The 14,624-nt window shown below is 41.0% G+C and overlaps 1 protein-coding gene across 2 annotated transcripts in view; it reads right to left on the bottom strand.

Annotated features, from left to right (window-relative positions):
• The window catches only part of LOC113107796 (protein bassoon), a 51,360-nt gene that overhangs the window by 23,308 nt on the left and 13,428 nt on the right, over positions 1-14,624 (bottom strand). For both annotated transcript variants that reach the window (XM_026270517.1, XM_026270518.1), the window contains exons 2-3: positions 11,798-12,287; positions 9,725-10,801 (exon numbers count right to left, since the gene is read on the bottom strand). In XM_026270517.1, coding sequence (XP_026126302.1) covers positions 9,725-10,801; positions 11,798-12,287 — 1,567 coding nt within the window. The remainder of the gene's footprint in view (positions 1-9,724; positions 10,802-11,797; positions 12,288-14,624) is intronic.

The raw sequence follows: 14,624 nt of genomic DNA, 5'->3' as shown, positions 1-14,624 counted from the left end.
AAACCCTCCCACTTTTGTTGTTAGAGCAAATCGATATTGTTTTTATATGTTTGGCCTCATGTGATTGGACCGTTCTCAACAACTCTGATTCTGCTCATCAGCAGCTCATCAGATGTCAGTTGACAGACAGGAACTAATTAATTTGGAAACAAATTCAAGAAAAGATGAAAGAGCATTTCTAAACAGCTAGATTAATGCTACAGAATTAGCTTTAGAAAGCACAATGAATGAAGAGTTCACAAAAAATAGACACATCCTGTCTAGAATAAGACTGTGTGAAATGTTGTGGTGTGTTTGAGCTGGCTTTGTGTGGCCATGATGAGAGTAAGACATCAGACAATCCCAGGATATTCTGTGTCCTGGTCGATTTTGTTGCTTTTCTTGATGGAGTTTTGAAAGAGCATCTTGAGAATTCCACTGTGTATAAGGGAACTTTGAAAACCATACGGAACGAGATGTTGAACTGTATGTTGTCTGTTGTTAGGGAGCATATAATCCAAGAAGCACAGAGCAACAACTTTCTCCTAATCCAGGCCAACGAGACCACCGATATTGCCACACAGTGTCAACTTGTGCTTGTGCTGCGGTACATTGATGCTAAAAGCAACGTACAGGAGAGGTTTTTGTTGTTGTTGTTCTTGTTTATTCCTCTGAGTTCAACTACAGCCGATTCCATAGCTACAGCACTAAAAGAGCGTCTTGTTTTCATCTTTCCAGAGGATCAGAAGAATAAACTCATCTCCTAATTATATTGATGGAGCCAGCGTAATGAGGGGTGCCACTCCAGGTGTACAAAGGAAGATGCATTTAAATAATATAAATTAATATAAATAATCATAATAATTTGCCCATTGGTTTTTATAACTGTACTATGAGAGGATTACTATTCCAAGTTTGTGGCGTCAATGTGAGGAGCAATAATATTAGTGATGGGAAGTTCGGTTCTTTTCCACGAACCAGTTCTTTCGGATGGTTTGACTGAAAAAAAAAAACGGTTCACCGGTTCTTTTACGCTCTATGTAATGTCGTCATTGGCGAAGACATAATGGCGTCAAGTCTATCAAACATTCAAATATTTAAAGTCAGTAATCATAAATTTAGTTAGTTAAAAACCTCATAATCATGAAAGGTTTACAATTCAGTGTTGCAACAACGGACCCAAATACAATAACAGCAATAATGTGCATACAAGGATTTAAGTCTTGTGCACTGTGTGTCAGTCTGCTTCACACTGAATCACGCATGCACAGTATCATCAGCTCATCGGATCTCAAATCGGACGCGCTCGACAGAATGCAACCGGTTCTTGACTTGAAAGTTCAGTATCATCAGCTGCTCTACTCGTGTTCATGTTCTGTTTACTACAAACTCAATTTGTGAATGTGTCATCGTTAACTATAAATACAGTACAGATATTTCATAAATCATCCCTTATTCCTATTAAACATAGTCAGAATCTTAATTATTGTCCAACTTCCCTGAAAACCCCTTCGGCCTATATAATCTAACATATTCTACAATTTAACAAAATATATTGGATATATTCATCTTTAAAAAAATAAAATATAGTTATTGTGACAAGTGTCCCAAGTTCTCATCAGCGTCGCCCTGGAAACCACGGGCTGAGCGGCCACACCTGTGCCCCATCAAGCTCTGGTTACTTAAACCCTGCAATCGAACACAGAGGTGAGAGATGTCTCCGCAAGACTCAGCTAACCCTTTCTTTCGTTGTTCCTACAGAGAGCAGCGTGTGACCACCAGCCCCAACGCACATGGGAGAGGACGGACCCACACTGCACCAGTGCACCACTAACGAGGAAGCTGAGCACCAAGCCGCCTCACAACAACACCATTTCACCACCCCTCCTTTAATAAAATCCACCCTTCGGGGAACTTACCTCCATCCTCGAGTCGTGTCCTTCTTCACCCCGCCACACTGGTGGAGAATGTGGGCAGGACAGTGAAGAGGACACCGACGACCCCTTCCCACATGGCGTTTCTACTGTTGGACTGGTTTGGTTTGTTTTTGTTTGTTTTTTCCCCTCCACGCTTCTTGTCTCACGCATCTTCTCTGGTTCCCCAGGTGGCGCTCCTCCCCCAACGATGGAAGAACTGCTGAAGCACCTCACCGAGGTGAGCATCCGCCAGCAGCAAATTATGGAGCACATGGCCTCCCGGCAAGGGGAAACCAAACGTGAGCTGGCCGAGCTCCGTCTCGCCACTGCCCCGCAAACTCTGCTACCTGACTCACGCGTCCAGGCAATGCAGCTATTACCCAGGATGACAGTGCACAATGATGTAACGATGTATCTCTAGATGTTCGAGATCATGGCCACGCGGGAGGCTTGGCCCAAGGAGGAATGGATTTGATGGGCTGTCTGGGGGCATGAACACATCCTCGTCATCGTGGATTATGCCACCCGCTACCCTGAGGCCATCCCCCTTCGTAAAGCCACCACGAAGGCCATTGCCCAGGAGCTGTTCTTCCTCTTCGGTCGGGTCAGCATCCCCTCCCAGATTCTGACTGACCAGGGCACCCCGTTCATGTCCCAGATGATGGCAGACGTCTGCAAGCTCTGCACCACGGTGTACCACCCCCAGACCGACGGGATCGTCGAGCGCTTCAATCAGTCCCTCAAGCAGATGTTGCGCTGAGTGGGGGCCGAAGATAATTGGGACTGGGACCAGATGTAGCTCTCAGACTACACCAGCTCGACTCCCGTGGTTGTTGATATGGATCCCCAACTCTCCGATGCCCAGAAGTCGGAGCTGCAACACCTGGTCAGTCAGTTTCCCGATGTGTTCTATCTTGTGACAAACCGGAAGGAGTATTTTTTGGAACAGAAATACTGCTTCAAACGTACAACTTAATTTTTGAAACTTTGTCCATGTTTAGCATGGGAATCCAACTCTTTAACAGTGTAAAACCCTCAGTATGCATGAAATAGCATTTCACCCCCCTTTTAAGCTTTAAGGGCTCCCAAAAGGCTAGGATCAGCACTGATTTACTATGCACCTGCAGTATATTTAAAATGTATGATAAGAATTTCTACAGTTGGCTCATGTCATGCTGCCGAGGTGTTGTAGATAACTTATTGTGGGAAAACCACTGAATTGAGCAGCGCAGATTTGACCTTCTCTTGGTGTGTCTGGTTTCCGGTATTACATACTTCACTGGAGAGACCCAAAGAGTGTTTCCATGCAAGAGAGTGTGAGATTTTAATTCATAAATACCATCTCAGGGTTCACACTCTCAAGTAGATTAATAAAAACATCAATAATTTAAGACCAATTAATCAAATTTTACTATAAACAATCAGAATGTTAATGTAAATATGTTCACAAGAGATCTCTTCACCAAATCACGACTAACAGACCTTTCTCTCAGCTGGGTTTTTTTTTTCAGGCATCTCCTAGCATTTGCATGGCATTGTTTTTGGATTGGTAATCAGGCATACAAGGCATTTTCCCGGTGGGCCAACACTTATAAGGCCAACAGAATGCGAGGACCATCACGCAGGGACAGTGAGCAGCCAGTGGCCCATTGGTTTGTCTCCTGTATTGACAGTGTAAACATCCAATCACATTGAACTATAGATGGAATTATCAAATATTTTGCTCTGCCTATATAAAAATTGCTTCACTCCAACTTCTTCCTCATCTACTTTATCCACATTTTCACAGCAGCTTTATCGAGAACAAAGAGCCAGGCAGGAGGAGAAGAAGAGAGTAGTTGAATCAGTAAAGTGCTTGATAGGGACTCGCAACAGAGGCAGGCATCTAACCTATCCTAATGCGTGCGCACACCATGAGTGTAGTTTATGCAAACACTTTTTAATAAAACGTAAATGCGTCCCTCAAATTTTTTTTTTAGCAAAGTCAAGTCAAATGTGTTTCCACGGGCCAATGGGAACGTCAATTAAAAATGACACGATATTGTCGGACCTGATATTTTATTCTTATCCAAAACAAGATGTGATATGAGTGTGATACGCTACATACTGTACATATACTACCAGTCAAAAGTTTTTGAACAGTAAGAAAGATCCAAAGATCAGAATTTATCTCAAATAAAAAGCTTTTGTAACATTATACATATACCATTCAAAAGCTTGGAGTCAGTTTAATTTAATTTTGCCAGTTTACCGGCCTTACCAAGTGTTTTCCTATCGATTATTCTGACTGCCTGTTTGTGTATGATTTCGCCTGTTTTCACATTCTTGTTAATTGGATTGCCCCATTGGATTTACTGCCTGATTGGACTGATGTTTGTGTTTGACCCATCCACCTGCCTACTTGTCTCTGCCTTTTGAATTCCCCTTGTGTATGTTGAAAGATTGGACTGTTATTATGGTACTGACTCTCTGCCTGGTTTAATGGCTCTGTCTCTAAGATCCTTCCCTAATAAACTTCTGCAAATGGATTCTAATACTGCCTCAGCTTCCTCGTTAAAGAAAACTTAGCCTCAGCTGTATCCAGCCTGCAAGCAGCATTCACTTAATCAAAGTGAAGTTCTAATGGGGTACCAAGATAGATTCGGCAAACTTCATGAACACTTGACGAACTACATCCAGTCTTTCCCATCAACCATGCCTAGGGTGGTGAGTTTCGAACTACAGGATAAGTTTGATGGTTCTGCTGATCAATGTAGAGGCTTTGTTCAACAAGTGAAGATTTACTTTAATAACCAAGAAGACAAGTTTAATCATGATGAGAAGAAATGTGCTGTCATGATGTCACTATTTTCTGGAAAGTTGATTGACTGGGCTTTGGCTATTTGGGACACTGATATGTGACTAAGAAGATCGTTTGACTACTTCATCCAACAACTACAAGAAGTGTTTGAATATCCCGCAGGGGGCAAGGATATATCAACCCAGTTTTCTGCAATTGTCCCAAAGCAACAGAACAGCTGCTGAGTACGCCATCTTGTTTCGTACGCTCGCTGCTCAGAGTGGATGGAATGATGTTTCTCTTAAAGCTGTGTTCCAGAGGAAGCTCAACGTTGACCTACAGGCAGAATTAGTATGTAAAGGAGAAAGTTTATTGTTTACTGACTTTGTAACTATCAAGATCGATTATCTGATGAGACAAACACCACCAAGAAGGCATACAGTATGAGAGAGATTTCCGCCTGTTACCTCAAGTGTTACCCAAGCCATACCTACATCTAAGTTCAATGAGGAACCAATGCAAGTGGGATTTGCCAAGTTATCTGAGAGCGGGAGATCAAGGCGACGGCAACTACGTCTCTGTTATTGTTTCGGTGAACCCGTCCATCGCTGTGAGGGATGCCCACACAAGGTTAAAATCTCCACGAAGGTAAATTTGGAACATTTCTCTTTACCTAGTAACCAGACTGTCAAACTGCCCCTTACCTTACATACTGAAGACATGTCCATCTCGTTAACAGCGATGATTGACTCTGGAGCCGCATTAAACCTCATCGATAAAGATATCATCAAGAAATATAACATACCCACTCAACCACGCAATTCATCTATCAAGATTAAAGCCATCAAGGACACTTCAATTGGCAATGGAATATTTCTACAGACCAAGTCATTAACCCTTCAAGTTGGTTTATTTCACCAGGAATCTATATCTCTCTATGTAATCGATTTTCCCAAGCACAAAGACATCCTAGGATTCTATGGCTGTGTGTTCACGACCCCGTCATGGCATCAGGGTGAGCACACCGAGTGGTCTTCTTTCTGCGAGATTCCCAACCATGTTGGGAAGACCTCTCACCCAATAAGTATACTGTGTGCCAGCATGTCTGTGAACGACCCCAGGCTCCTCGCTACCATGGAAAAAAGGACAACTCAGCCAGAGCAGATAAACTTTATAACCTAATGGCATGTCGACAATTCTCCTTCTCACCATCTTTCAACCATAGGAAAAACATAATGCCCATAAAAATTGACTTTTTGTGAATGGACACACATATTCTTCAGGCCATTGTGTATGTTTTTAAAGTTCTTGTATATTGTCTTTTGTATTGTATACACTTTTATGCATGCGTATGATAGAACCACTACTTCATGTAATTTTACCTATACCATGTCTAGGATCTATGAATTCATCTTCTGATGATCTAAACGAGAGTGTATATTATTTTCCTACATAGGCAAAATATTAGTGTTCTAAGAATCTTTAGTAGTTTTTGCATCAACACCCAGTCGAACTGCATATGCAAATTACTCAAAAAAAAATGCTCTCAGACAAAAGGGTCATAAAATTCTCCAATATTTCCAACCTCCCGCTTGGAAATTCAGCCTTTCTCATTGGTCAAGCTCATCCTCAGTGGTGTCCCTCTTCCCAGACTTTAAAGGGCTCACACACCATTCTGCGCTTGGTATTCTGCTGAAACTTTTGATTACTGCCCATGTGGAGAGCCTGGGCCTGTGCTGGCGTCCTTGGTGGGCTCCAACAAATTCGGGCATGAATTTTCATTCACCAAAGGTAATAGGATCCCAGCTGCTATCTCTCTTAGCTCTTCTACACTTTCTACCTGAGAAGAAACTTCGAATCACCATCGAGTTAGAACATCTTTGGTATTCTTCACTCTTCAATCCCAGAAGAACTTGATCACAAGTCCCAAAACCCCGAAACCATCAAGACTTTTATCTGAGACTACATTCGGACACTCGTCAATTACCAAAGCAATGCAAGTGTTGTACATTTAACAAAACAAACAGTGCTGATAGTTTCACTCCTCTTCCATGACTTTTTTCCCTGTTCTTCTAATGATTTCTTTCATCCACTTTGCTCCCCTTTTTTATGTATGCATGAGTGTATGTATGTTTGTTAGTCTAGTTTTTGTTAGTGTTTAGTTAACTCTTGTGTGGTCTTCGGTCATCAAAGTATTTTATATTTTGAATATTTAAAAATCTTAGCCTCATTGGAATGGTACAAAACATGGTGACTTTATTGGCACTTGGTATTTGAACACATGGGTGGTGTTGGCGCAGTGGATAAGACACATGCCTTTGCTGTGGGAGACCCGGGTTTGAATCCACTGTGAGACACCAATGTGTCCCTGAGCAACACATTTAAACCCTAGTTGCTCCAGAGGCGTGCGACCTCTGACATATATAGCAATTGTAAAGCGCCAGCTAAATAAATAAATTAAAATGTAAATAGTCAAAAATGAATGACCATAGGAAATTAAAAAAAGAAAGAAAATACAGAAAATTATGTGTACAGTCTACAAATACTCCAAAATACAGAAAAGAATTGCAAAGCAATTAAGAGGTGAAACTCTACAACATCTAGAGTGCACAATCAACACACGCATGGACATATGCACACTTGAACACACACACCCCTATGAACTGGTGTGCCCGTAACACAGCATCTATGTAAAATATAATCAATAATTTAGCTACAATAAAGTAAAAAAAGTCAACAGCAAGAAAGGGTTTAAACTAAAACATCAAGAGCGCAAAACAAGCACATTCACTTACACACACACACCATTATACACACTCAAATTAACATATAGCCAAAATGAGTCAGAAAACTTAAATAAGAGGTTAAAATCAGATCAGGCCCAGAAGGAGTAAACTCTGATAAATATTGCCTAAATATTATGACCATAAAACTCTCTAAAATATATATATTATTGAACAAAAATATGCATGATTGATTTTAATGAAGAAAAAAAAAAGGTGTCAGGTGTCCGGTTACTTTTGACCACGAAGACCATGAGTGTGACTCGCAAATGAGAAGCACACAAGGGTTAACCTGTTAGCCAGCACCCCCATTATGGGATTCACAGATGAAAGTGCCCTACCTAACTTAAAATTTACTTATGTTTGTTACACACATAATTTTGGTGTCTTTGGAAAGAAGACTCTTTGGGCTTTACGCTTTATCAACCAGATTTGATAATCCTCAACAATATTAAAAGTTATAGACACTGAAGTGTCTTAAATTTTTACCACACAGAATTTCTTTTTATTTTATATAAAAATACATTAAATCAGTCCTGGAGCATGGGTTGAAAGCCACATGTCTCATGAGTTTCTATTTCAAATCTGAAGAAGATTCATGAAAAATGAGACTCCTGCAAATATTTTCCTGAGACTATGTCTACACCCCCCCACCCTTAACAACTGCCTTATCTTCATGTCTTTTGCTTGCCATCACGAGCCCATCTCCTTCGCATCAGTTTTGATTTCTTATCAGTAAAAATGGATCGCATTAGCACCCAGTCTGTTGGCCGTCAATGTCACTTAATCTGACACTTTCTTTGATGATGAACCAGCCAGGCAGATGGCCGTCGGATGGACTGGATTCTCCAGAACGTCTAGATGGCTAGTATATATATATAGTCAGAATCTATTGTCATTTAAAAAGATGTTAGATTTTATATATATGCACACACACACACACAAACAAATGTATATACGGGTGCTTTGTAATGTTATTTCAGTAATTCAACTCAAATTGTGAAACTCGTGTATTAAAGTCAATGCACACAGATTTAAGTAGTTTAAGTCTTTGGTTCTTTTAATTGTGATTATTTTGGCTCACATTGTACAAAAACCCACCAATCTCAACAAATTAGAATACTTCATAAAACCAATTAAAAAATAAATAAATAAACATTTAGTGAATTGTTGGCCTTCTGGAAAGTATGTTAATCAGTTTGTGGGACTGCTGAGGTGGTCTGAAGCACAGGTTTCTTTGACCGTGTTCTTCAGCTCATCTGCATTGTTTGGTCTCATGTTTCTCATCTTCCTCTTGACAATAGCCCATAGATTCTCTCTGGGGTTCAGGTCTGGTGAGTTTACTGGCCAGTCAAGCACACCAACACCATGGTCATTTAACCAACTCTTGGTGCTTTTGGCAGTGTGGGCAGGTGCCAAAATTATTGAAAACAGTTTGCTTGACAATCCTCATAAGACTGCGGTTCTCTCAGTTGGTTGTGCATCTTTTTCTTCCATACTTTTTCGTTCCACTCAGCCTTGTGTTAACATGCTTGGATACAGCACTCTGTGAACAACCAGCTTATTGGCAATGCATTTTTGTGACTTACACTCCTTGTGAAGGGTGTCAGTGGTCGTCATAGCTGTCACCTATGCCTTAATCCAGCACTACACACACTTCAGTATACTGTTAGAGCTGACTTTCACATAATTGTGCTTGCTTATATCGACACGTGATGCTGTAGGTCATCTATACAAACTATATTTATTGATTATAGCTGGGCTCTCTCACATAACACAAGAACATGGCACATTCATTATATGTAAACGGTCAAAGTTGCAGCGATTTGGAAACTGATTCAAAATTAGAGAATAACAGCCATGCATGAGACACAACACTGATATCTGGGCCTCTCTTTGTGAGCACAGTTACTCTACGCACATCAGTTATGATTCCCACCATACACATAACTGTCAGCAGAAAACGAAAAGATGCTTTCTGCCCATTTTTTATTTTAAATATATGTATATGAGTGGAATGGAATGTATGTATGATATTTTTTCTGAATTTGGTTGGCAATCAAAACAAAACAAACAAAAAAAAGAAATAAGAATAAAATTCAAAATGTTTTGTCCTCATCAAAATTAAAAATAAATAAACAAAAAAAAAAGGATTTAAGTGAGACTTAAGAGAGAAAAAGGTGGGAATCAGAGAGAAGAAACAAACATAAGGAATAGCGCCAGTCTATTACATACAGTATGTGAGTAAGATCTGTGCAGCTCCTTACCTCCAGCAGATGTGGTGTGGGATTGAAACCACAAAGATTGCACACCTCTGTATGACACTGGGTGCAAGACCTGTAGTTTGGTGGTTCTGTTGTTCCAACATTGAACGTAGTTTTGCATAATGGGCATGTAACATCTGGTTTCTGACTGGTAACTGGCTGAGGTGGAGGCTGCTGCTGTGGTGTCTGCTTCTGTGGTGTTGTCTGATGGTGTGTCGGTAACTGCTGTTTTTGATGGTGCACTGGTGACTGCTGCTGTAGAGGCTGTTTTTGGAGAGGGGCTCCAGGGCCTTTGGGGAATGTAACTCCGTCTGGGCCTGTTTTGGCAGTGCCAGGAGGTCCTGCTGTAGTTTTAGCACTAGCTCCAGCATTAGCATCACTAAAGATCACCTTTGTCCCTTGGGCACTCTGGTTACGGGCAGGTGAGGGGTGCGATGAGGATCCAGGAAGAGGATCAACAGAAATAAGGGTGCTTGCCTGATTTAGAAGAGATGCCCCAAAACCAAATAGCTTAGTTAAACCATCTTGAGGTGCCTCATGGGATAGTGGGTGATGAGCCGGGGAGTTTCCAAGACTTCGGGCCTTATCAGGTTGACCTCCAAACCGTACTGGACTGCTGTGCCCCAGATCAGACTGTGATTGTGCCTTTGCTAAGCCAGGTAAAGGCACTGCCCCTGGGTGAGGAATCCGTCCTGTTTGGGCTACCCTTTCTGGACTTTTTGGTCCCAATACCTCCCCTCGCCACCTCTGGGTATCCTTGGACCCTGACTGGGAACCTTGTTCTTTTTTTGTCTGGAGACCGGTGTGAAGTGCAGTCTGGTTAGGTCCAGTAGGACCCATCTGTTTCTGGATCCCAGGGAAAGCTTGAGTTTGAGTCTGAGGCTGAACTGTCATCTGTGTCTGCATTTTGGTTTGTAGCTGCGGTGTGGGCTGAGCTGAGGGTTGAATCTTGGGTATGGGGTCAGCCTTAGGTTGATGAGAAGGAGAATGTATCTGTTGCTGACTCTTGGAACGTGGTGTAGTCATATCCATTCCCAAAGCCCGCTGCATCTGGCAGTTTAAACAGAGCCACTCCTTCACCTGTTGAAGAAACACGTGTTAGTGCATTACTGCAACAGGTGTACACTCAATTTAAATGCTTGGAATCACTTTTATTCATTAATTATTTTTTTGTATTTGATAAATGAATACAAAGATACTTTATTTGACCAAGGACACATTAAATTTCTAAATTACAGTGAATGCATGTGAAAATCTTCTCACTGTGCAGACCTTTTGGATTATAGCAGTGAATTTAGTAGGATATTTGGGCATCTCCCAGAGCTATTGGCTTGATGTGCACTTCTCACGGACTTATGTTGATTAAACCATTCAACGCCTCAAACTTAGATGTATCCATCTATATAATTTGCCATCTAATATTTAATTCCTTTTGCAGATTGTATTTATTAAAATGTCAAAAGTAAAAGTACTGATCTACAAGGACTTCTCATTGTGTTGTTATTTTACAGTATACTGTATATTATTGTGGAAGTGTAAAAATAGGTTATACAACACATGCACTGCAACTCCGGTCACTGAATTAGTTGTTAATGCCTATTATCTGGATCGGTCAAAATCATAAATACATAATTGATTGTTATTTATCAACCATTACATTAAAAACGATCAGTTTAATTGTTCACATAAAAGACATTGCTACTGGAATCTGATGAATTCATCCTCTTGTTGAACATCTGGACTGTCCATTTTTCTTTCTTTCTTGGTTAGATTCAATTTAATTTATTTTTACAAGACAGTAGTACATGGAATAGCCTTCATCTCTAAAAGGCAATAGTGATTTCTGAAGAAATGTATTTGATTGTTGTTGTTGTGTTTTTAACCAAAGCTTTCACTAAACCTTGAGGAAACAACACTTGGCTCCACTGCCTTTTCATACCTGCAACACTGAAGGAAAAATGGAACAAAGAAGGACGCCACAGAAAACACACTTGATAGAATTGAATATTCACAAATTAAACAATTAGAATACAAAAAAAGTATGAAGTAGGAATCCCATTTATTCCAAATTCTTACCCCTGCAAGGTGTGGGTTGGGGTTGAAACCACACTGCTTGCACGCTGTTGTGTGGCACTGCGTACACTTGTTAAAGTTTGATGACCCATCAACATTTGTCAGCTCTGTAGTATTGCAAACTGGACAGAGCTTACTGCTAGGCATGGGCGCAATCTGGGGTACTGAGTATGGTGAAGTTGGTGCACTGGCTCTGTCAGGAGACACTGATGGTGAGAGGCCTGTTCGCACACTGCTGCTGCTGAAGTCCACCTGGAGGTTGCGTCTGGAGGCATGTTGTCCAGGGCTTTGGGTGGGTCCCATGCCCCCTGATGAAGCATGAATTTGAGATTGATGTGTAGAACCAGTCTGGGAATGTCTAGGTCCATCATTAACTAGCTTTTTGTAAGGGTTTCCACTTGGTTGAATACCAAAGTCACCACTTGGCCCTCGATCACTACCAGTTCCGTAGCCTAATTCTGGGCTTGATGGTAGGCCTCCCCCTCTAGCCATCCTAAATAAAGCAAAAAGAGCAGGAGAGAATTGTCATCTTTTTAACCAGCCTGCTCTTCACATGTCAGTCATTTAAGAATAATTTCAAGTGTGGGGCATGGCATTAAAATGCTAATTTCAGCTATCAATACTGTATACATTAGCTTCACTTACATTAAATCATTTAGCAGACTCTTATATCCTCTCCAGCATAAAAATAAAGTACACCTCAAGCAGTTTATCATCAAGTGTATCATAGAGGTACCAACAATATTCACAGAACTGCAATACCAAATTTCAGGAAAAAGGCATTTTAGCATGCATATTACTAGCATGCTGTCTGTTTATTAGTATTTATTAAGCACATATTAATGCCTTATTTTGTTTGAACCTATTTAAGATCCCTTTAACCTACCTTTTTTTAATGGTCACCATTAGCACATAATGCAACAAAGATTGCTAAAGTAAACAGATTTTACTAACAGACCTACCAATCTCTGTGTAAAAACAAACATCATGATTCTGCCATCTTTCTGAAGTCATTTTTAACCCCCTGTAATTTGGCTCTGAATCTCAGGTGAAAATTGCCATTTTGATTTCCCTCTACAAAACTTCATCCATGACATTTAATAATTTGGCATTCATCACTAGATGTGTTCATGTTTCTTCAAAAAAAAAAGAAAAAGAAAAAGAAATAATTTATATATAGACATATATTAAATAAAAATTTTGGGCAAGGGATTTTGAGCAAGGGTTTAATTGACACGGAACTACCCATCTAAATAACTATATATCTAACTAATATACGTGACAAACAGCCAAGTGTGGTGACCAATACTCCGAATTCATGCTCGGCATTTAACCCATCCGAAGTGCACACACACACACACACACACTGTGAACACACACCCGGAGCAGTGAGCAGCCATTTATGTTACGGTGCCCAAGGAGCATTTGGGGATTGGTGCCTTAAGTCATGGTATTGCCGTTCCGAGACTCAAACCCACAACCCTAGGGTTAGGAGTCAAACTCTCTAACCACTAGGCCACCTAGTGGTTAGAGAGTTTGACTCCTAAACCTAGGGTTATATATATAGAAGAGAGATGAGCAATGTCCTGAACCGCATATAAATCAGAGCAACACCAGCCGAGATAACAGGGATGAGGCAGCTAGACAGTAATAGAAAGCCACTGCTGGTGCAGTCCATGGAGGTGAGGAGAGGAATCAGGAGGGGCTGCTGTGGGAATTGGGAATCCAGGCAGAGGAGAAGCCAAGCAGAGAGCACAGAAGAATCCTAGAGTAGTGGCATGCAGTTAAAGGGATAGTTCACCCAAAAATGAAAATTATGTAATTAATGACTAACCCTCATGCTGTTCCAAACCCGTGAGACCTCTGTTCATCTTCAGAACACAGTTTAAGATATTTTAGATTTAGTCCGAGAGCTCTCAGTCCCTCCATTGAAGCTGTGTGTACGGTATACTGTCCATGTCCAGAAAGGTAAGAAAAACATCATCAAAGTAGTCCATGTGACATCAGAGGGTCAGTTAGAATATTTTGAAGCATCGAAAATACATTTTGGTCCAAAAATAGCAAAAACTACGACTTTATTCAGCATTGTCTTCTCTTCTGGGTCTTTTGTGAGCACGTTCAAGTGTATTGATATCCGGTTCGCAAACTAATCATTCAATTTAACCGGTTCTTCTTGAACCAGTTCACCAAATCGAACTAAATCAATTGAAACGGTTTGCATCTCCAATAAGCATTAATCCACAAATTAAACTGTGACTTAAACTGTGAACTTTTTTTAATGCGACTGACACTCCCTCTGAGTTAAAAGAGTCCTGAGTGGAGTGCCCTCTATAGGAGTTCATGGGCACTCCAGATGATGATCATGACAGACTGAAAAGAGAGAACAAAACCTCCCCCAGGATCACTGTGGAGGCCATCTGAGTAAAGTGAACTCATTGTCATGTTCAGGAAACCAGTCTGAGATTATTTGAGCTTTGTGACGCAGTGTATTATCCTGCTGTAAGTAGCCATCAGAAGATGTGGTCATAAAGGGATGGACATGGTCAGCAACAATACTCAGGAAGGCGTTTAAACAATGCTCAGTCGGTACTAAGACCCAAAGTGTGACAAGAAAAACCATGGAGACAGGGCAGGATGAATCCATGCTTTCATGTTCTTTACACAAAATTCTGACCCTACCATCTGAATGTCGCAGCAGAAATCGAGACTCATCAGACCAGGCAATGTTTTCCACGATCTTCTATTGTCCAGTTTTGGTGAGCCTGTGCGAATTGTAGCCTCCGTTTCCCATTCTTAATGACAGGAGCGGCACCTAGTGTGGTCTTCTGCT

Source organism: Carassius auratus, chromosome 8 (genome assembly GCF_003368295.1).
Source record: "Carassius auratus strain Wakin chromosome 8, ASM336829v1, whole genome shotgun sequence".
In the NCBI taxonomy this organism is placed as follows: domain Eukaryota; kingdom Metazoa; phylum Chordata; class Actinopteri; order Cypriniformes; family Cyprinidae; genus Carassius; species Carassius auratus.
The sequence above is the reverse complement of the archived record's forward strand: the minus strand, read 5'-3'. Positions and strand labels throughout refer to the sequence as shown.